At 39.5% G+C, this 24,954-nt stretch overlaps 1 protein-coding gene across 2 annotated transcripts in view; it reads right to left on the reverse strand.

The window, feature by feature from the left end:
• The window catches only part of GRIK2 (glutamate ionotropic receptor kainate type subunit 2), a 437,454-nt gene that overhangs the window by 17,612 nt on the left and 394,888 nt on the right, over positions 1-24,954 (reverse strand). For both annotated transcript variants that reach the window (XM_072141893.1, XM_072141892.1), the window contains one exon: positions 1,017-1,267. In XM_072141893.1, the coding sequence (XP_071997994.1) occupies positions 1,017-1,267 (251 nt within the window). The remainder of the gene's footprint in view (positions 1-1,016; positions 1,268-24,954) is intronic.

Below are 24,954 nucleotides of genomic sequence, written 5' to 3' on the forward strand. Positions count from 1 at the left end.
CATAATTTGTTCATTTGATTTAAGATTTTTTACTTAACTTTATTGACTATGGAACTCTCTGTCGCAGGGGGTTGCTATGGCGGATTCTTTGCACATGTTCAAGAGCGGCCTGGATGGCTTTCTTGGGAGCAAAAATATCATTGGTTATGGGGAAGAGACATTTGTTTAATCTCATAGGTTGGACTTGATAGACCTGCATCTTTTTCCAACCTTATATACTATGATACTTTTCCTGCATAATGGCTGTTTTGCGCCTATTTTGCGTTTTTTTGCAATATTACCCCTGAATTTACTGTGTGCTGTTGCGCCCTATTTGTCATCACATTGCGCCTATATGGGCGCAAATAATTGCGCAATAACACACCAGTCATGACCATGCTTAGGAAAGACAATGGTATGATTTGTGCAACAAATTGTGCGTTTTTTAAAAATTTTCACCTGATAAGACGCAAAGAAATCCTGATTTGACAAAGAGCCAAAGACAAATGAAGACTCACAACAGAAAAAAGTGCAGGGAAGGGGGAATTAAAATAAATGACCCCTAACATGTTCCCAGGGAGGTTATAAAAGACTACTGGGGACATGAGCACTGTATAGATGTTTTTGTTCTTTAAACTTTCTTTACATTTTATATTGAAGTTAAAATATAAGGTAGCCCACTTGTAGGTTGAAATAAAAAAACATTAGGGCTGGACCTCCTGTAGAGCCAACCAGGTTCAATAAAGACATCAGCTCTACTGCTGCTTTTTTCACTACTTGGTGATCATTCAGCACTATGTAGTGTTAATAGCAGGAGATCTTCTGTATGCTGTAATAAACCACTTCTCTCTTTTCCAAAGGTTCCTAGCTTTGCTATCAAAAGACAGCACACAGTCATCATAATTTTTACTATAGTTAAATAAAACAGTTCAATAAATATATAGAATATCTATGTAAATGTTATATAATTTTCTTAAATTAGCAAGATATTCTATTTTAAAAGCATATAATTTGGATGACTGGTAATGGAGTCTTACCTTTTCTAGCTGAGCATTTTTTTTTGACTTGTACAAGAATTCTCCAACAGCAACAAAAACAGAAAGCACCAGTCCAGCAGCTAAAACAATAAAAATGCCACCAATATTTTGTACTCCTAGAGCACTAGCTTCTTTACTCTCCTCTTCTGGGCATCCATTACCTCTCCACCATTTTTCTTTCATCATATGCAGAATTCCCTCTTCTTGCAGCTGCAAAATGGCTATAGTTATTTTATCTCTATATGGAGAACCTGCAAATAATAAAATAAATAAATATTTAGAATTATGTTACAATAACAAAAACATTATTGATATTTTAGCATCTCTAAAATAGGTATTAAAAGAAAGGTAGTGAACGCTCTTAGGTACATTTATCTATTTTGCATTGTAGTAAAAACAAATTACCTAAACAAACATATTCCATGCATAATTACATTTCCATAAAATAGAAAGAACAAGTAAACAAAGAAATACTTTCTAATTATATAGATTATAATACAATAGGGGAGATTTAACTTTATTTCTCTTTCAAATGTTAAAGAAAAAAAGTCACTTTTTTGAGCAGTTTGTTTTTAGAGCATTTTCCTGCAACTTTTCTACAGTTGCACCCCAATTCGTGGTGCACAGCTTTTTGCTGGATTCACTTTATTTATCTAATTAATCCAGTTTTTTAGACTAATATTTTAAAAAGTTGCAAAAAAGTGCAACAAATCTCGTCTGGTCTCTGGAGGCACACTTGGACAACAAACCTTGTGACATGTTTTGCACAAAACTGTGTGACTTTTTTTTTAATGATCTTGATTTTTCTTGAAGTGCAAACTGTAGTTGGCAAATTAACTCTTTTAATGCTACTAAATTGGACAGAGCTAACATCACTCTTCTATGACTCCACAAAGTGTCTTGCTGTGCCTAAAGCTGATCTATTGCTTAATTTAATACTTTTTGAATGTTCAATCAAACTCGATTTTAACTATATTGTAGTGGAACCCTCATATACAAGGTTGAAACATGTACAATAGATCACATAAACTATGTGGTGTATGTCATAGTTAATTCATACATGTTATTGGGTCTATGTGATCTTTGAGGATTTTAGTGGTAAATTGCTATATCTTATATCTTTGATGGTTTGGTTTATGATTAACAAGCCAAAATACTAATGACAGAATACACATGACTATGGGTATCATCACAGGATATGTAGGTTTGATAACATTGTATATTGTGATATTAAGCTTATTTAGTGTCATGAAAAATTGTAGTTCTTAGCTATGGCTAGGATAAAACTGTGTAAAAATGTGAAAATTTTCTGTTTTATGAGGCACTGCACTGTATAGTCTGCAATTCTAGTTCTCTTGACCTATCTGACATGTATTTTATACAGATTTTATATGTGTCAGTTATTTTTCCTTATGCACACAATAAAAAATGGCTTTACAAAAGGACATAGGCTTTATCCTATGGATCTCCAAAGGCTTCTATATTTTGGATTCTGCCTTCGAAATAATAAATAACAATAGTTTATTACATATTTTACTCATAGGTACTCTTTTTTTATTGAACAGGATCCGAGAACCATTTTTGGATTCAAAATTACAAAGGGGAAGTATATCAGAATCAGTATTATTGCAAAAGGCAAAAGGTATAATCCTCAATTGGTATGTTTTAATTAGACAATATTTCCCTTTAGGCTAGGGTTAAATGAGTCATATAAGCAGAAGAATGTTTTTTGTGGCCCATGTGTGGAGTATCAGTTTCTAGAAATCACAAAGGTTTCAAAATCAAATGTCAGAACGGTATATAACTGATACTTACTAAATTTCACATATTAAACTTCTCTCATTTTTACACTTTCCTAAAAATATATCCTCTACTGTCATAATAAACAACAGATAATGCGTAGCAGTCATGTAATAAATTGAACATTAAATAAATATTATGTAAATTGAAGGCTCTCTCATACATTTAGTGATTAGCTCAATTTTACCTTTTGTGTTTAGTTTCACATTATTTATTCACAATATTGTTATGGGTAAGACCTAGCCATAATATATTATCTAACTTTTCTGCCTAATAAAAGCTATTCATAAATTAAAAAAAAAAAAAACTACTTCACTATTTTATACCACTACAGTTGATTGCACATAGAACAACGTATATACAGTAACTTATGTATATGTTTCACATGGGGCTCCAAAGCAGCATGAATTGTAAATTGATTAACAAACAGCCGTCAGCTTTCTAACAGCATGAAAAGCATGAAAAGAATAAATTAAAGCATTTTCAAAACTTGCCTATTGATTTATAATTTGTCATTATAATTATCATTATTTTCAGTATAAGTTTACATATGTGTTGGAGACTCTGTTACAGATTTTGATGAAAGCAAGGGCAAAATAGTCATACAGGCAGGAATTTATTGTCCGGTAAAATAATGGAACCAGAATAGAAACCGAACAGATCCCATTCCAGTCACTTTTGGGCACTGTTTGGTTATTTCACACTTCAGTTAGAGTACTTCCATTATTTTCATTGCTCTGCTAATGAACAGAAAAGAACAACTGAAATATTTTATGGTAATGTGAACTCAGCCTTATTACAAAGTTGTATTTCCTTTGTCAAATATTGACTGCAAAGCCATTGGAATGCAAGATATTCTAAATTAGATGAAGTAAAAGCCTGCCACTAAATATAAATCTTTAACAGGATACTAGCTCTAAATGTATTAAAATGAGGATGTGGTAGAGCATATTATGAACTAGCTTTGATTGTGGTGCTTTGCTGAAGCCTCAGGCCAAAAATAATTTAATTCTTTTCCTTTCTTGAGAACAAAGTGAAATGTTATTTATAGATTTTTCAAACAGTGCATCCAAAAAACAAAGGGATCCAATCCTCTACAAAATCCCAGAAGTAAGTCTAGGAGATAATTCACTAAATTTATATGTTTCCTTAAGACCTTATTCATGTTCCAAGCTTCAGTGAACTATTGATTAAAATTGTGTTCCTAGAGCATAAAAATGATGTTATTGAAAGCACTTCTGACATGAAAGGAGACATCTTAAAAACACCAAACTGCAAAAAATGAAAAAAAGGATTGAGGAAATGTCTTCGGCTCTATTTACATCTGTGTTGAAGGTTCTGTCACAGATTCCATCATTTCTGATGGAACAAAGTAGCAATACATGCAATGCCATTTTTACTGTCAAAATGATGGACTTCTGTTCAGTGCGGAATTTGCCTGGATCCTGCATAGCTTCATAGTTTTTTTTGTCCCTAGAAATAAACAGTAACTAGACCAGAACGCTTATTGCAACAAAACTACATAGATTTTAAACTCATGCATCGCCAATGTGTAATTTTTTTTAAGAAACAATGGGTGGCATTTATTAATTTATATGCACAAGCGCCTTCCCAATCACTCTCTCAGGTATTGCCAAATATCTCCACATTGTTCCGGGATCCTGGTCCTTTGGTGAACCTGGTCCTCCAGGAGTGGCAGCTGCTGTTTGCTATACCATTATATGCCTTTACCATCTGAATCAAGGTGAGAGTTCCAACTTACTCCCTCACGGTTTCCATTGTGCCTGACATTATCACACGATATTTGCGCCTTTTTTCTCTCCTCTTGCACTCTCTCTCTGTTGGGACCAGGAGCTCAGCTTCCTACCCCCTTCATCCCAGGTTAGATTACCCATTTATTAATTTAGGCACAGGGTGGTACAGGAAGCATGTTCAGTGAGATGTAAGTTTTGTGGTGCAAAAACGGATTAATGATTTGGTGTATGAACAATAAGGTTTAGAACTGTCACCCCAGTAATTAAGGTGACATAGAACTCCATTTGCCAAAAATTGGACCACAAAATGAGTCAGAAAAATAGAAGCGCCCGATAAAGTATCAGATTCAAAAGTGGTGCAATTATTTGGCGCCCAAAGAACAATTTGTGAGAGTCGTAAAAGCACCAATATTGTGGCTCCACCTGTTAAATAAGGTGCCTCATAAATAAGACGCAAGAGAGGCAGTAAGGGAGAAAATAACTCTACCAGTTTTCAATTTGAAAATTGATAATAAATGCTCCCCAAAATTACCATGCTTCTGTGACTACATCCCAGAGGCACATCCTCTGACATTACAGCAGACATTTGATATGGCATTGGCATGCTCAGTACACTAATGCATTATGGAAGCGATCAAAAGATCATAATTTGAAAACCCTTAGTAAAAAGTTAAAAAAAAAAATAAACATACTTGCGATTAGTTTTGCCATGACTATAATGACCCCACAAATAAAAATAAAACATCACATAATGGGGAAGTTGTTTTTTTGTGTATTTGGCGCACGCAATCGGATTGTGGCGCATCAGCGCCGGCATGCACGCGACGGAAATCGGGGGCGTGGTCGTAAAAAAAAAATTCGACCGATTCAGAAAAACTGCCGCATTTTAAAAAAATAAAGTGCCGCTCGACACATGCTTACCTTCACCCACGATAGGACGGTGAATTTCAGTGCATTCCGATGGTCTTCAGCGCAGCAGTGACACCTGGTGGACGTCGGAGGAACTGCCTTAGTGAATCCCGGACGGACCCGAATCCACCGCAGAGAACGCGCCGCTGGATCGCGAATGGACCGGGTAAGTAAATCTGCCCCAATGATTTTTGAACAGTTGTGAATTTGCACATTTGTCTGCGACTTTTCCAAATTTGCACCACAATCCATGGTGCACAGCTTTTTGATGGATTTGGTTAATTTATCTAATGAATCCAGCTGTTTAGACTAATGTTGGCTGCATTGACCACTAGCGACTTTTGAAAAAGTCACAAAAAAGTATGCAAAAGCTTGCCTGGTCTCAGATGGCAAACTTGGCTGGAAGAAGCAGGACAAACAACTTTAGGAACAAAAAGTTGTATCTTCCACACTGGGCAGCAATGTTAGCATGCAATATAACAAAAGGAAAATTCAGCTAAGACAAATTAGACTGGGAAACAAGACAATAAAGGAACTGTTGGAAAAACAGAAAACATAAATCTCCCCCAATGACTTTTGACTCACTGGACTATCTACTTAAATGAAAAACTTTTGCCTCTGGGGGAATTATGGGAGAGCTACTAAGCATGCTTGAAGCCCCATGCATATATTTATAGATACAACTCCTGCAGGTACTTGCATAAAGTATTTGGCAAGTCTAAATAATAACAAATAATAACATTATATTCCCAAATAATTCCCAAATAATAACATTATATTTCTATATCATTATCTAGAGGGAAAACTGTTTTACAATAAAAAGATACGGTTTTGTTTTAGGTTCTCAATGAGGCTGATGAATAAAACTGACATTTTGTTTGACATGCCGGTCAAACTCTAAGTAATTCTTCTGCTGAATAGAAATGTATGCCAGTCCTGGAATGAGTCTTCTGCTTTTGGATCTGTGCACTGAATAGGTTCTGGAACGAGTGACTCATAGTTCAGCTGATTGATGCAGGGTTCAGGTGTTTGCCTTACACCAATCATGTTGTGGAGAATTTGGGTGGCGGAGACACTAATGCAGTCCAAAAAGCATACGAGATGGATTTTATTTGATTGTATATAATAGGTCTGAATTTGTAACTCCCGGGATACAAAATAAACCATTCCTTACATTTTTACAAATTTCTGATCTCCGCTATGGACAATTGTCTGTTGTGTTTAAAATGAACATCTTTTATCACACTAAAATTATAGGGGGCTACAGAGGTGTACTTTGTAGTCACTAAATCCAAAAGTGGTTGTAATTTCATTTTGATTATAGGGCAAACAGTGTAAAAATGCTTTCCAAGCCAGAATTATATATAGCAGATCGCTCTCAGTATTATCATGCCTTAGCCTGCAATATACAATGCATCAATCCGATTTTGAAAAGTCTGTATGATTTACACCATAGTTGGCATTGTTAGAACAGTGAAAGGGAAATACACTTTGGCAAACCTTTTTCTATAATGAGTAAAGCCCGCTCTACTCTTTAAAGACTATTACATTAGACAGCACAAAACATGCATAGGTATGACAAAAAAATGTTGGCATGCCAAAGGAAAAACAAAATGTTGTAAAGAAAATAGGAACATGTGAAAGATCAGAAATTTTCTCCTGATTGTTGGACTTGAAAACCGTAAACCTGGATCTGGTTTCATATCTGCAGAAGCAATCACATGTTTGAACATTTTCTTTTTATGTGGCTTCACGCTAACAATTTCATATCTTTGCCTGCTGCCACACAGCATGCAATGAGGTTGTAGATGTTAATCAAAATCTCTCAATACAGACCAGATGCGTTTGAATCTCTGTGAGAGTCCATTTTAGTCTGCATAGCTCAACTCAACACTACAATGCTGCTATCACTAGAATTTTAACGTAATCTCTGCACAAAACTATTGTAAGCGAACACCAAGTGGAATTGTAAAATAATTTTCTGCACAATAGATCTAAATTGAAGACTTTGATAAAATAATGTATGCTTATTTACATTTCTCTTCTCTGAAGAGGAAATATTAGCACTAAGGATTTGTGTACTGATGAATTTTAACAATAGGCTGGTCAACTGGTTTGTGTGATGAGTTGTTTTTACAAAAAAGAAACGCTCCATCTGTTTACCACTATACAGGAGAGACAACTAAAAGGGAAAATGTTTAATTAATATAAGCATAAATATCCCACACAAAAAAGTTAGTGATTTTTTTTTTCATGTAAAATCAATTCAGTGATTTTGAGTATCCATGGCCCTTGCATCCTTGGTGGACATTCCATAGACGTTGAGGCAGTTAATGCCAAGGAGAATACAATTAAGGCATTTATTAAAAGAGGCTAAGTTTTATTTAATGAAAAACAATGGCCCACATTTATTAAAACCTTTTCTGTTGGACTTTGCGCTAGAAAGAACATGCAAACTGCTTGCATGTGTATTGAAAGTACAACTGTAAAGTATAAAGAATTTTTCATAACTCTGCACTAAGCAAAAATAAGCAATTCTCTCATTTACTTTAATAAGCTATCTGCAGCTGCTTAACAACTAGCAGAGGTTTTACCTTGCCCCACAGGTTAATCTCCATTTTCCATGCTTTCTGGTTGCCATGGGAAACTGTAAAGTACACCTAGAGATGACAGGAGGCTTGTTGAGAAGGACCATAAGGCCTTTGGTGATGTCACAAGCTTACTTGTGACTCATCTCATGCTTCATATCTGCCAATTACAAGTATGCTGTCCTTTTCGGGCTTCAGTGGGGTGAGCTGATGTCACAACCAGGAAATGCCCTCCCATATCAGAAATAGCTGAATCTGAATCTAATGTTATATATACTGGAAATATCTCATACTAGAAACCAGCGGCATGATACAGGTATCGTTGGAATTGATATCAAAGACTCTTTCGAGCTGTGGTAAAACTATTTTTTCTCAGTAACTTGACAGTTATGCTCTAAGAAGTGACCGTGACATATTTGTTTGCCTGCCGCACCACAAATTTCTGCAGATAAAGGGGTGTTCTGGTGCTTACAGTGACTCAGTTATCATGCCCTGTCCGACAGAATTGTGTTGCACACTCCAGCAGGCATAGGAATAACTTAAGAAGGGGCGTGAGAAGAGTTTGCGACTTTCGTCCAACTTTTAGATTAAAAGTCACAAAACTCCACAGACTCAGCTGCCTGATATGTCAACCTCTAAGATAAATCAAGCAAATCCAAAATCCAGAAAAAAACAAGACAAGAAACGCACAAATGTCCTGACTGAATATAAATGCGAATTGCTTTAAACTTTAAACTTTATAGCCGGCGCTTACCATGCGCGCGACCGTGCGCGCGGCTACATAGGAAGTGAAGGAGAACCGCGCGCATGGTAAGCGCCGGCTATAAAGTTTAAAGTTTAAAGCAATTCGCATTTATATTCAGTCAGGACATTTGTGCGTTTTTTGTCTTGTTTTTTTCTGGATTTTGGATTTGCTTGGTAAGCGCCATGGTAAGGCTATAAAGTTTAAAAAGTGTTTTAAACCGCGGTTTTTGTCCGCATCTGTTTTATTTACATCCATTTTGCTTCTGTTGTTCCATTTATTTCATGCCCATAAACCTCTGAAACCAGCATCATTGAAACCTCATTCCCAAGCATCATCAGTGAAAAACAACTCATCCATTATCAGTTTTTCTTTGCGGACCCATAGAATTCTATTGCCTTTCATGATCCACATGCTTGAAAAAAATAGGACAGGTACAAAATATTTTTTTGCGGACATCAGACTAAAATATAAAAAGCCATTTAAAAGAATGGCTCAGTAAGGCTTCATAGAAAATCATGGAATCATAGATGAGAAAAACAGCACCAGTATGAAAGAACCCCTAGCCAGTGACCTACTGTAGGTCCCTATCAGGATTAGCTTTGCTTAATGAAGGGGTAATGTCTAATTTCGTAATTTTCTAATTTCCTCACATGTGCATAGAACTTCTATGCAATAATTTTGAATAGTAATAGCTGATGTTGTTCCTGAAGTCATCGATAAACGGATGCAGCCTTAGCACAAAGTTCTGTTCCAATTCACAATACAGTACCAAAAGATCAAACAACGGAAATCAAGGAACTTTTGTAGCTCAGGCAATGTGTGCCATTTCCATTCTGGTTCATTTATCCTGTGAGCACCCATTTGTCTATTCTGTTCTGTTATAACAGGTGCCTCAGCCTCAATGAGACAATAGTAAATATATCAGCCAAACTGATATTCAAAGTGGCCGATGTCTTGTTGAATTTTGACATTGTTGTCTATTGTGAGAGCCAGCCTCTAGGCAGCAGTCACTGTCAGAAATGTAAATTAATATGGTGTTAGATTCCATTTAGCAATGTTTTTTGATGTTTGACAAGCTCATATTTTTCAAATGCTGCTCTGATTCATCCTTTTAACTAAATTAATGCAAACATAATTTTGTGTGAGGTTTAGTATCAAATAAAATAAGTTTGCTTTTTGTGGGAATTTTATCTGAAGTAATACAAAATTTATATCTCTGCAGGCTATAATGGATTCTTAACATTGACATGTCATCATTTGTTTTTGTGTGCAATTACATGTAATATAAATAATGCTTGTGAGGATTGTAAATGCATTTATAATAGATGAGAATATGCAGAGGGGTTTTATTTCTGTTGTGTGAATATAATTATGCCATAAAAGTACTTAAATAAAAACATTATTACGGCATGAATCCAATATTGATCAAATGGAACAAATTTTCAATCAGCAATTAGAAAATCAGCATTTTGGACATTATAGAGCATTTTTATTGAGAGGTGAAGCCATTATCTTATATTTTAGTTTACTACAAGTAATTATTAGAAAGATAGGGGTCATATAAAGTTAAGATGAGAACATTTTGAAGTTGATATGCAGGGCAAGTAAAGCCAAATCAGAAAAAAGGTTTTTTTTAAACAACCTTTATTAATTCAAAACAGTTTCCATTTTGAGATTCCCACATTTTAAAAGATATGATATTGAATTTTTCCTATATAGATCCATATGAGGACTTATTATGTGCTGTGTCAAAACCTATTAGAGCAAAGGCTCCAGACTAATCCAATTGATGTCCCTATCAAAAATTCAAATTACAAAATACTGCCTGTATAGAGGAACATTTAAAAACCAACTATTTATTATATAATCGATAAAATTATGTGTATTAGAGCTCACATTACAAACGGATATGGAAGCCCAACAGACATCTAAGTGTCAACGAAACAGGCTTGGATGTATCTAGAGCCCTTATTCACAATACCTCAATGGTGTGCCATTATTAAACATTCACTGATGAATAACATCCACCCATCACATGTAACGCTCAAGGCAGAGTATTGTGGAATTAATCTATCAGCAGCTCAATATGTGTGGTAACGAGAGGACTCAAAGATACATACACTAATTCAGTACACGACCAATTATTAAATGTGTCAATGGGTATGCGGTATTGTAATCTCTACCTTCACCCCAAAGGCATCATCAGCGTGTATTAAAGAAATCATTCTCGGGAGGTATATTAGTGGGCACATTATTCATTACCCACAGGATGACATACATCTACACCCGATCTATGACTTGCAATGAGAAGGTGCAATGGTGGGTATATGCTTTACCCCACTACAGGTATATCTTTTGCACCTTCCCAGTGATGATTATTTACAACTATTTACACCTATGTCGACTATTTACATCTATTTACACCTGACGCGTTTCTCTGCATCCAGCAGTTCATCAGAGGTAGAACGAAGTGACTAAAAGTAGAAAGAAGTACTTATAGGTAAGATAACGTAATACACGATATGGCACGTATAGTGAGTATAGGGACAGAGCCGTGCTTCAGTAAGGCAAAGTTTATCACTGCCCTCAATCACTACGTGCCATTTTACCACTAGTTTCAGTAGCGTATCATTTACTTAATGTCTCAAAGTGCCGAGATCGAGTTTTAATTAATGACATATCATTGGCATCAGAACACTATTTGGCTGACTAGTTATCTCAGCAACCGGTTCTTAAACTATTGCTCTTGTCATCTCTGATTTATCTCTCTAACTCTGCACCACATTATCTCGCTCTCTGTCTAGTGGGACGCCGACATTGGTATGGCCGCGCGTGCCGTGTGTACTCACGTCCATTTATAATATTAGCCCCACCTACAAAGGGGTTGGTTCCCATTCTGGGAGTAAATCCTGTATCGTAACAGGCTGCCAGCGCGAGAGGCCAGGAGAGGACGTCATCCAAGTAGGTGCGTCCCTTCCATCCAATCGCAGCAGCTCTACATGGATCCGCTCTCTGTCATATTTATGTCAGGAACCAAGCCCCTGAATTCACCACCTTTCAATGGTGTAATCATCGTTTATTTAAAAAAAGGGGATGTTATTGCGGATATACCGGACGCATCCTATGTGAAAATATCAGATACATGGTGGCTAGTTTTATGCAAGATGGAGGTATCCAAACAAGAAGGAAAAGCACCAGAACACAGGTGCCAAGAGAACCAGTACGTCATATGGTCCAACAGGACACAGGAAATGTCGGTGCCATTATCATTGTGTAGAGGGTCAACCCCATTCGGAGTTACGACCAATAGGATCACGACATTGCAGTGAAATACAATAATTTCCAAGTAGATAGGTAGGTAAGAGAGATTTAGATGAAACAGGTATAGACTATGTGATCATTGAGTCCATCATTTTGTAGGGTTTTTAAGGTAAAAATCCATCTGGATTCACGTTGTAACACCTTACGGGCGAAATCACCTCCCCTTGGGGACGGTTCCACTAATTCAATCACTTGAAACTGTAGGACCCTGTGGTCCCCATTATGATGGTCCCAAACATGTCTCGATATAACTGTATCTTCCCTGTTCTTGGTATCGATTACATGCTCTCTTATCCTCCTTCTGACTTCACGTGTAGTTTGTCCAACATACTGGATGCCACATATGCAGGTCATAAGGTACACAACCCCTTTAGATTTGCAGTTGGCAAAATTTCTTATCCAGTATGTTTGGCCAGTCGTAGTGCTCTGAAACGATCTCCCTGTTAGGATGTATTTACAGGCTTTGCAGCCCCCACATCTAAATGTACCCTTGGGTTTCTCAGGAAGCCAAGTGCCTTTTCCAGTAAGAGGCTTCAGATGACTATGGACAATCGTATCCTTAATATTGCGTCCCCGTTTATACGTGATAGATGGATAATCTTCGATCATATCAGCAATATCTCTGTCCATTTTTAAAATGCCCCAATTCTTGCTCAGGATATGATGTATTTCCTTATGGCAGTTGTCAAAGGTACCAATTATTCTCAATTTGGAATCCACATTGGTGCGTATTTTAGGATTCAACAGTGTGTTCCTATGGCAATTGAGTGCATGATGATGGGCCTCCTTCAGTACTTGGGTAGGGTAGCCCCTTTCCATGAATCTATTGCGAAGATCCTTGGCGGCTGATAGATAATCCCCTGTTGAAGAACAATTTCTTCGTACCCTCAAGTACTGACCTTTGGGGATACCCCTTTTCATAGGAGCCGGGTGCCAACTATTCCACTGCAGCAAGTTATTCGTTGCAGTTGATTTACGGAATAACTTAGTTTTAAGTTTTCCTGTGGGAGATAGTTCGATCGTTACATCCAAGAATGTTATTGACACTGGATTAATTTCTGATGTGAAGAACAACCCTAATTGGTTGATGTTTAATGTCTCCACAAACTCACAGAAAAGTTCTTTGGTGCCATTCCAGACAATCAGAACATCATCGATGAACCTCAGCCACAATCCTATGGCCGAGGTCCATCGTTCGTATTCTTCCTGGAATACTATCTCCCTCTCCCACCAGCCCAGGAAGAGATTTGCGTATGTGGGGGCGCATGGGCTCCCCATTGCAACTTCCCTGAGCTGGTGGAAGATTCTGCCCTCAAACAGAAAGAAGTTTCTTGTCAAGACAAAATCCAGTAACTTGAGAATAAAATTATTGTGGGCCGAGCAGTGGACACCTCTAGTTCTTAAGAAGTCGCCCACCGCCTGACAGCCCTTGTCGTGGGGGATGGAACTATACAGGGCCTCCACATCGAGACTCGCCAATAGAGTCCCTGTAGGGAATTCAACCTCATCAATCTGCCTCAGAACATCCATAGTGTCCCTTACATAGGAGGGGAGGGTCACTACAAATGGTCTCAATATTTCGTCAATGTAGACACTAGCATTTTGTGTCAAGCTATTGACCCCCGACACAATGGGTCTCCCCTTTAAAGGGGTCACTCCTTTGTGTATCTTAGGTAGGGAGTAGAACGTGGCCGTGCTGGAACTATCAGGATACATAAATTTCCATTCCTTATCTGAGATCAATCTGCTGTCCCTTGCCTCATCAAGGATCTGTTTCAACTCTCGGCTAAATTGTTCGCTCGGGTTGATAGATAGCTTCTTATAGCAGTGTTGATCTTTAAGTATCCTTAAGCACATTGCAACATATTGCTCCCTTTCCAGCACGACCACGTTCCCTCCCTTATCAGATGGCTTAATAATGATTGTGGGATCACTACCAAGACTTCTCAATGCTTCCTGTTCGCCCCTGGAAAGATTTCGCTGTGTTATGTGTTTAGTATTTAACATACACAACTGATCTGTTACAACCTTCAAGAAGACATCAATTGGAGAGCCATCACCTATTGGTGCTATATTTTTAGATTTTGGTCCTAAATTCGTAAAAGGGCCCTCTCCTGGCGTTCTTTCGCTCTCTTCAAGGAGGGCCTCTAAATTATGAAAGTCGGACATATCTTCCTCCGTTAGTCCTAGTTCAAGACATCTTTTCCTGTCATGCAATTTAAAGTATTTTTTCCATTTCAGTCTACGACAAAATAAATTTAGATCTTTAACCCATTCAAAGATGTCCACCTGTGGGACGGGGACAAAGGATAACCCTCTTGCTAGGACATTTCTTTCGTCATCAGTTAAAATTCTCTCAGACAGATTGATAATCTGAAGCCTATCACTGGTGGAGCAGGAGGAGAGGACTAGGTTTTTTGAAGTTCTTTCTGTCCCCGTAGTAGGTAGTTTGAGATGGGTAACTCCTGTCCTAAAAAATGTTCTCTCTCGGAGCTAATCGAGGGTTCCCCTCTTCCACCTCGTTGGCCTCTACTACCTCTTCCTCCTCTACTACCTCTTCCTCTGCCTCTTCCTGAGTTGGTACCTTTCACTTCTTTACCCCGATTTCCCCTTCCTCTGCGGGGTTGTGAGCCCTCAGAATCGGATGGATCCCAATCCGATGAAGATTGCTCACAATCACTTGTCACGTGAGTTTTTGCCAGAAAATCTAGGATTCTACCCTCTTTGAAATCCTGTGTATCTCTACAGTACTGGAAATGTTTTCTTTCCTTTATATGTGCAATAAATTTTTCAATGTTTTGTTGTAGATGGTTCTCTTTCTTGGCAAAATCGGGGTGACTTGAGAATTTTTTAACACTCTCGATGCCCTCTTCCAACAGTTTAGTGTTAATCTGTAGGAGGTTTTTTTCCTCCTCCAATAGAAGTCCCATTAATCTCAAAGAAGATTCAATTGATTCCTTCTCCCACTTGGACATTAATGTAGGTGACCTAATACGTTCCGCTGGTAGAAGGCCAATCCTCAATCCCCTTGGTACAATCTTATTCTGGATATAGATGTCTAGAGTTTGAACCTCCCAAAAAGATCGCACTGGAGCTCACCCTCCGAGAACACCTCCCTTACATCTTCCAGCCACCCTTCTGTATTCACTTTGCCCGCTAGGAATCCTGCCATCCCCAGAAAATTAATAAATTCTTTGTCAAAACCTATTAGAGCAAAGGCTCCAGACTAATCCAATTGATGTCCCTATCAAAAATTCAAATTACAAAATACTGCCTGTATAGAGGAACATTTAAAAACCAACTATTTATTATATAATCGATAAAATTATGTGTATTAGAGCTCACATTACAAACGGATATGGAAGCCCAACAGACATCTAAGTGTCAACGAAACAGGCTTGGATGTATCTAGAGCCCTTATTCACAATACCTCAATGGTGTGCCATTATTAAACATTCACTGATGAATAACATCCACCCATCACATGTAACGCTCAAGGCAGAGTATTGTGGAATTAATCTATCAGCAGCTCAATATGTGTGGTAACGAGAGGACTCAAAGATACATACACTAATTCAGTACACGACCAATTATTAAATGTGTCAATGGGTATGCGGTATTGTAATCTCTACCTTCACCCCAAAGGCATCATCAGCGTGTATTAAAGAAATCATTCTCGGGAGGTATATTAGTGGGCACATTATTCATTACCCACAGGATGACATACATCTACACCCGATCTATGACTTGCAATGAGAAGGTGCAATGGTGGGTATATGCTTTACCCCACTACAGGTATATCTTTTGCACCTTCCCAGTGATGATTATTTACAACTATTTACACCTATGTCGACTATTTACATCTATTTACACCTGACGCGTTTCTCTGCATCCAGCAGTTCATCAGAGGTAGAACGAAGTGACTAAAAGTAGAAAGAAGTACTTATAGGTAAGATAACGTAATACACGATATGGCACGTATAGTGAGTATAGGGACAGAGCCGTGCTTCAGTAAGGCAAAGTTTATCACTGCCCTCAATCACTACGTGCCATTTTACCACTAGTTTCAGTAGCGTATCATTTACTTAATGTCTCAAAGTGCCGAGATCGAGTTTTAATTAATGACATATCATTGGCATCAGAACACTATTTGGCTGACTAGTTATCTCAGCAACCGGTTCTTAAACTATTGCTCTTGTCATCTCTGATTTATCTCTCTAACTCTGCACCACATTATCTCGCTCTCTGTCTAGTGGGACGCCGACATTGGTATGGCCGCGCGTGCCGTGTGTACTCACGTCCATTTATAATATTAGCCCCACCTACAAAGGGGTTGGTTCCCATTCTGGGAGTAAATCCTGTATCGTAACAGGCTGCCAGCGCGAGAGGCCAGGAGAGGACGTCATCCAAGTAGGTGCGTCCCTTCCATCCAATCGCAGCAGCTCTACATGGATCCGCTCTCTGTCATATTTATGTCAGGAACCAAGCCCCTGAATTCACCACCTTTCAATGGTGTAATCATCGTTTATTTAAAAAAAGGGGATGTTATTGCGGATATACCGGACGCATCCTATGTGAAAATATCAGATACATGGTGGCTAGTTTTATGCAAGATGGAGGTATCCAAACAAGAAGGAAAAGCACCAGAACACAGGTGCCAAGAGAACCAGTACGTCATATGGTCCAACAGGACACAGGAAATGTCGGTGCCATTATCATTGTGTAGAGGGTCAACCCCATTCGGAGTTACGACCAATAGGATCACGACATTGCAGTGAAATACAATAATTTCCAAGTAGATAGGTAGGTAAGAGAGATTTAGATGAAACAGGTATAGACTATGTGATCATTGAGTCCATCATTTTGTAGGGTTTTTAAGGTAAAAATCCATCTGGATTCACGTTGTAACACCTTACGGGCGAAATCACCTCCCCTTGGGGACGGTTCCACTAATTCAATCACTTGAAACTGTAGGACCCTGTGGTCCCCATTATGATGGTCCCAAACATGTCTCGATATAACTGTATCTTCCCTGTTCTTGGTATCGATTACATGCTCTCTTATCCTCCTTCTGACTTCACGTGTAGTTTGTCCAACATACTGGATGCCACATATGCAGGTCATAAGGTACACAACCCCTTTAGATTTGCAGTTGGCAAAATTTCTTATCCAGTATGTTTGGCCAGTCGTAGTGCTCTGAAACGATCTCCCTGTTAGGATGTATTTACAGGCTTTGCAGCCCCCACATCTAAATGTACCCTTGGGTTTCTCAGGAAGCCAAGTGCCTTTTCCAGTAAGAGGCTTCAGATGACTATGGACAATCGTATCCTTAATATTGCGTCCCCGTTTATACGTGATAGATGGATAATCTTCGATCATATCAGCAATATCTCTGTCCATTTTTAAAATGCCCCAATTCTTGCTCAGGATATGATGTATTTCCTTATGGCAGTTGTCAAAGGTACCACCGTCAGGTGTAAATAGATGTAAATAGTCGACATAGGTGTAAATAGTTGTAAATAATCATCACTGGGAAGGTGCAAAAGATATACCTGTAGTGGGGTAAAGCATATACCCACCATTGCACCTTCTCATTGCAAGTCATAGATCGGGTGTAGATGTATGTCATCCTGTGGGTAATGAATAATGTGCCCACTAATATACCTCCCGAGAATGATTTCTTTAATACACGCTGATGATGCCTTTGGGGTGAAGGTAGAGATTACAATACCGCATACCCATTGACACATTTAATAATTGGTCGTGTACTGAATTAGTGTATGTATCTTTGAGTCCTCTCGTTACCACACATATTGAGCTGCTGATAGATTAATTCCACAATACTCTGCCTTGAGCGTTACATGTGATGGGTGGATGTTATTCATCAGTGAATGTTTAATAATGGCACACCATTGAGGTATTGTGAATAAGGGCTCTAGATACATCCAAGCCTGTTTCGTTGACACTTAGATGTCTGTTGGGCTTCCATATCCGTTTGTAATGTGAGCTCTAATACACATAATTTTATCGATTATATAATAAATAGTTGGTTTTTAAATGTTCCTCTATACAGGCAGTATTTTGTAATTTGAATTTTTGATAGGGACATCAATTGGATTAGTCTGGAGCCTTTGCTCTAATAGGTTTTGACAAAGAATTTATTAATTTTCTGGGGATGGCAGGATTCCTAGCGGGCAAAGTGAATACAGAAGGGTGGCTGGAAGATGTAAGGGAGGTGTTCTCGGAGGGTGAGCTCCAGACCCAGAGCCAGAGTATCAGTATTTCAGCGGCCTTCAGGAAACTAACACGCACTTACAAAAATCAAGTGCGATCTTTTTGGGAGGTTCAAACTCTAGACATCTATATCCAGAATAAGATTGTACCAAGGGGATTGAGGATTGGCCTTCTACCAGCGGAACGTATTAGGTCACCTACATTAATGTCCAAGTGGGAGAAGGAATCAATTGAATCTTCTTTGAGATTAATGGGACTTCTATTGGAGGAGGAAAAAAACCTCCTACAGATTAACACTAAACTGTTGGAAGAGGGCATCGAGAGTGTTAAAAAATTCTCAAGTCACCCCGATTTTGCCAAGAAAGAGAACCATCTACAACAAAACATTGAAAAATTTATTGCACATATAAAGGAAAGAAAACATTTCCAGTACTGTAGAGATACACAGGATTTCAAAGAGGGTAGAATCCTAGATTTTCTGGCAAAAACTCACGTGACAAGTGATTGTGAGCAATCTTCATCGGATTGGGATCCATCCGATTCTGAGGGCTCACAACCCCGCAGAGGAAGGGGAAATCGGGGTAAAGAAGTGAAAGGTACCAACTCAGGAAGAGGCAGAGGAAGAGGTAGTAGAGGAGGAAGAGGTAGTAGAGGCCAACGAGGTGGAAGAGGGGAACCCTCGATTAGCTCCGAGAGAGAACATTTTTTAGGACAGGAGTTACCCATCTCAAACTACCTACTACGGGGACAGAAAGAACTTCAAAAAACCTAGTCCTCTCCTCCTGCTCCACCAGTGATAGGCTTCAGATTATCAATCTGTCTGAGAGAATTTTAACTGATGACGAAAGAAATGTCCTAGCAAGAGGGTTATCCTTTGTCCCCGTCCCACAGGTGGACATCTTTGAATGGGTTAAAGATCTAAATTTATTTTGTCGTAGACTGAAATGGAAAAAATACTTTAAATTGCATGACAGGAAAAGATGTCTTGAACTAGGACTAACGGAGGAAGATATGTCCGACTTTCATAATTTAGAGGCCCTCCTTGAAGAGAGCGAAAGAACGCCAGGAGAGGGCCCTTTTACGAATTTAGGACCAAAATCTAAAAATATAGCACCAATAGGTGATGGCTCTCCAATTGATGTCTTCTTGAAGGTTGTAACAGATCAGTTGTGTATGTTAAATACTAAACACATAACACAGCGAAATCTTTCCAGGGGCGAACAGGAAGCATTGAGAAGTCTTGGTAGTGATCCCACAATCATTATTAAGCCATCTGATAAGGGAGGGAACGTGGTCGTGCTGGAAAGGGAGCAATATGTTGCAATGTGCTTAAGGATACTTAAAGATCAACACTGCTATAAGAAGCTATCTATCAACCCGAGCGAACAATTTAGCCGAGAGTTGAAACAGATCCTTGATGAGGCAAGGGACAGCAGATTGATCTCAGATAAGGAATGGAAATTTATGTATCCTGATAGTTCCAGCACGGCCACGTTCTACTCCCTACCTAAGATACACAAAGGAGTGACCCCTTTAAAGGGGAGACCCATTGTGTCGGGGGTCAATAGCTTGACACAAAATGCTAGTGTCTACATTGACGAAATATTGAGACCATTTGTAGTGACCCTCCCCTCCTATGTAAGGGACACTATGGATGTTCTGAGGCAGATTGATGAGGTTGAATTCCCTACAGGGACTCTATTGGCGAGTCTCGATGTGGAGGCCCTGTATAGTTCCATCCCCCACGACAAGGGCTGTCAGGCGGTGGGCGACTTCTTAAGAACTAGAGGTGTCCACTGCTCGGCCCACAATAATTTTATTCTCAAGTTACTGGATTTTGTCTTGACAAGAAACTTCTTTCTGTTTGAGGGCAGAATCTTCCACCAGCTCAGGGGAGTTGCAATGGGGAGCCCATGCGCCCCCACATACGCAAATCTCTTCCTGGGCTGGTGGGAGAGGGAGATAGTATTCCAGGAAGAATACGAACGATGGACCTCGGCCATAGGATTGTGGCTGAGGTTCATCGATGATGTTCTGATTGTCTGGAATGGCACCAAAGAACTTTTCTGTGAGTTTGTGGAGACATTAAACATCAACCAATTAGGGTTGTTCTTCACATCAGAAATTAATCCAGTGTCAATAACATTCTTGGATGTAACGATCGAACTATCTCCCACAGGAAAACTTAAAACTAAGTTATTCCGTAAATCAACTGCAACGAATAACTTGCTGCAGTGGAATAGTTGGCACCCGGCTCCTATGAAAAGGGGTATCCCCAAAGGTCAGTACTTGAGGGTACGAAGAAATTGTTCTTCAACAGGGGATTATCTATCAGCCGCCAAGGATCTTCGCAATAGATTCATGGAAAGGGGCTACCCTACCCAAGTACTGAAGGAGGCCCATCATCATGCACTCAATTGCCATAGGAACACACTGTTGAATCCTAAAATACGCACCAATGTGGATTCCAAATTGAGAATAATTGGTACCTTTGACAACTGCCATAAGGAAATACATCATATCCTGAGCAAGAATTGGGGCATTTTAAAAATGGACAGAGATATTGCTGATATGATCGAAGATTATCCATCTATCACGTATAAACGGGGACGCAATATTAAGGATACGATTGTCCATAGTCATCTGAAGCCTCTTACTGGAAAAGGCACTTGGCTTCCTGAGAAACCCAAGGGTACATTTAGATGTGGGGGCTGCAAAGCCTGTAAATACATCCTAACAGGGAGATCGTTTCAGAGCACTACGACTGGCCAAACATACTGGATAAGAAATTTTGCCAACTGCAAATCTAAAGGGGTTGTGTACCTTATGACCTGCATATGTGGCATCCAGTATGTTGGACAAACTACACGTGAAGTCAGAAGGAGGATAAGAGAGCATGTAATCGATACCAAGAACAGGGAAGATACAGTTATATCGAGACATGTTTGGGACCATCATAATGGGGACCACAGGGTCCTACAGTTTCAAGTGATTGAATTAGTGGAACCGTCCCCAAGGGGAGGTGATTTCGCCCGTAAGGTGTTACAACGTGAATCCAGATGGATTTTTACCTTAAAAACCCTACAAAATGATGGACTCAATGATCACATAGTCTATACCTGTTTCATCTAAATCTCTCTTACCTACCTATCTACTTGGAAATTATTGTATTTCACTGCAATGTCGTGATCCTATTGGTCGTAACTCCGAATGGGGTTGACCCTCTACACAATGATAATGGCACCGACATTTCCTGTGTCCTGTTGGACCATATGACGTACTGGTTCTCTTGGCACCTGTGTTCTGGTGCTTTTCCTTCTTGTTTGGATACCTCCATCTTGCATAAAACTAGCCACCATGTATCTGATATTTTCACATAGGATGCGTCCGGTATATCCGCAATAACATCCCCTTTTTTTAAATAAACGATGATTACACCATTGAAAGGTGGTGAATTCAGGGGCTTGGTTCCTGACATAAATATGACAGAGAGCGGATCCATGTAGAGCTGCTGCGATTGGATGGAAGGGACGCACCTACTTGGATGACGTCCTCTCCTGGCCTCTCGCGCTGGCAGCCTGTTACGATACAGGATTTACTCCCAGAATGGGAACCAACCCCTTTGTAGGTGGGGCTAATATTATAAATGGACGTGAGTACACACGGCACGCGCGGCCATACCAATGTCGGCGTCCCACTAGACAGAGAGCGAGATAATGTGGTGCAGAGTTAGAGAGATAAATCAGAGATGACAAGAGCAATAGTTTAAGAACCGGTTGCTGAGATAACTAGTCAGCCAAATAGTGTTCTGATGCCAATGATATGTCATTAATTAAAACTCGATCTCGGCACTTTGAGACATTAAGTAAATGATACGCTACTGAAACTAGTGGTAAAATGGCACGTAGTGATTGAGGGCAGTGATAAACTTTGCCTTACTGAAGCACGGCTCTGTCCCTATACTCACTATACGTGCCATATCGTGTATTACGTTATCTTACCTATAAGTACTTCTTTCTACTTTTAGTCACTTCGTTCTACCTCTGATGAACTGCTGGATGCAGAGAAACGCGTCAGGTGTAAATAGATGTAAATAGTCGACATAGGTGTAAATAGTTGTAAATAATCATCACTGGGAAGGTGCAAAAGATATACCTGTAGTGGGGTAAAGCATATACCCACCATTGCACCTTCTCATTGCAAGTCATAGATCGGGTGTAGATGTATGTCATCCTGTGGGTAATGAATAATGTGCCCACTAATATACCTCCCGAGAATGATTTCTTTAATACACGCTGATGATGCCTTTGGGGTGAAGGTAGAGATTACAATACCGCATACCCATTGACACATTTAATAATTGGTCGTGTACTGAATTAGTGTATGTATCTTTGAGTCCTCTCGTTACCACACATATTGAGCTGCTGATAGATTAATTCCACAATACTCTGCCTTGAGCGTTACATGTGATGGGTGGATGTTATTCATCAGTGAATGTTTAATAATGGCACACCATTGAGGTATTGTGAATAAGGGCTCTAGATACATCCAAGCCTGTTTCGTTGACACTTAGATGTCTGTTGGGCTTCCATATCCGTTTGTAATGTGAGCTCTAATACACATAATTTTATCGATTATATAATAAATAGTTGGTTTTTAAATGTTCCTCTATACAGGCAGTATTTTGTAATTTGACTTATTATGTGCTGGACAAATTGTACTTCCTAGTCGCATTATTATTCTGCTCAATGTACAGGGAAGCTGGAAATACTTCAAATACAATGAATTTGTGCCATTTTCTTGTGGACTTTGTTTTTGCAACTTTCACTGTGCAGTCCAAAAGACACATTCTTTTTATTCTTTAGGACATTACCATCCTGGAATAGGAAATTTATATACTGTATATACTCGAGTATAAAACTGGCATCAAATTTTACCACCAAAAGTTGGGATTACTTATTGACTCGAGTATAAGCCTAGGGTGGGAAATATATTGGTCACAGCCTACACCCAGTTTATTGCCAGCCAGCACATGCCCCCAGTATATAGCCAGCAGCCCCTCAATAATATATAGCCTACTACCAGGGTATATAGCCAGCCAGCCCCCGGTAGTATATAGCCAGCCAGACGGCCTCAAGTAGTATAAAGCTACAACCCTGTAGTATATAGCCAGCCACCTGTAGTTTATAGCTTGCCCCTGTAGTATATTACGTGTTCCCTGTCATATATAGACAACCCCCTGTAATATATAGCCAGCCAGCCACCTGTAGTATATAGCTAGCCCCCTGTAGTATATAGCTTGGGCACTGTAGTATATAGCCAGCCCCCTGTAATATAAAGCCAGATAGCCCTCTCTAATATATAGACAGCCCCCTGTCATATATGGCCAACCAGCCCCCTCTAGTATATAGCTAGCCATCCCCTGTAGTATATAGCCAGCTATTTCCAGTAGTATATAGCCAGCCCAATGTAGTATATAGCCAGCACCCCTGTAGTACAAAGCCAGCCCCCTGTAATAAAAAGCCAACCCTGTATAGTATATTGCCAGCCTCCTGGAGAGTATAGCCTATCACCCCCCTCCTGTATGCCTAGCACATAAAAAATAAAGTACTCACCAGGCTCCTCTTCTTTCTTCTTGTGCACCGGCTCCAGGTCAGTGACAGATTCATATTTAAACTGCGTCTAGTGGCTGATGTTGGCGTATAATTTATCATTGACTTGCACCTAAAAAGTTGCACAAATACATTCCAACTCCACCAGGCACAGTTTTGTAAAGTTTGCACCAAAATATTGAGCAAGATTTCAGAAATTGCAATGGATCTGGTGAGACTGAAAATCTGGGGAAAACACCAAAATGTCATCCAGGTAGACTATGACATAAGAATAGAGTAAGTCTCTGAAGATGTCTTAACAAATTCTTGAAAAACTGCTGGAGCATTGCAGAGTCCAAAGGGCATTACCAGATACTCAAAATGTCGATCACGGGTATTGAAAGCTGTCTTCCACTCGTCACCTTCCCGAATACGGATGAGGTTGTATGCCCCTCGCAGATCCAGCTTGGTGAAAACCTTGGCACCCCGTAGTCGGTCAAAGAGTTCGGTGATGAGAGGTAACGGGTAGTGGTTTTTCACCGTGACCTTATTGAGACCACGGTAATCTGTACATGGACGAAGGGAGCCATCCTTCCTGGATACAAAGAAGAAGCCAGCACCAGCGCAAGAAGAAGACTTCCGGATGAAACCCTTTTGCAAATTCTCCTTAATGTAGGCAGACATTGCCTCGGTCTCAGGCACCGACAACGGGTATACTTGTCCTCGTGGAGGAGACATACCCGGCAGCAGGTCAATGGGACAGTCATAGGGGCGGTATGGAGGTAGAACCTCCGCTTGTTTTTCAGAAAAAACATCGGCATAGTCTCGGTAACATGCTGGAAGATTCTTCAGAGGCTTGTCAACCTGGGTAGTTGGCAAGACAGATACTGGGTGAGGAACTTCTAGGCAACGAGACTGACAATCCGGGCCCCAAAGGAGAACTTCTCCAGTCTTCCAATTAAGGATGAGTGCGTGGCACTGCAACCATGGAAGACC

The sequence above is a fragment of the Engystomops pustulosus genome, chromosome 3, assembly GCF_040894005.1.
Source record: "Engystomops pustulosus chromosome 3, aEngPut4.maternal, whole genome shotgun sequence".
NCBI lineage: Eukaryota > Metazoa > Chordata > Amphibia > Anura > Leptodactylidae > Engystomops > Engystomops pustulosus.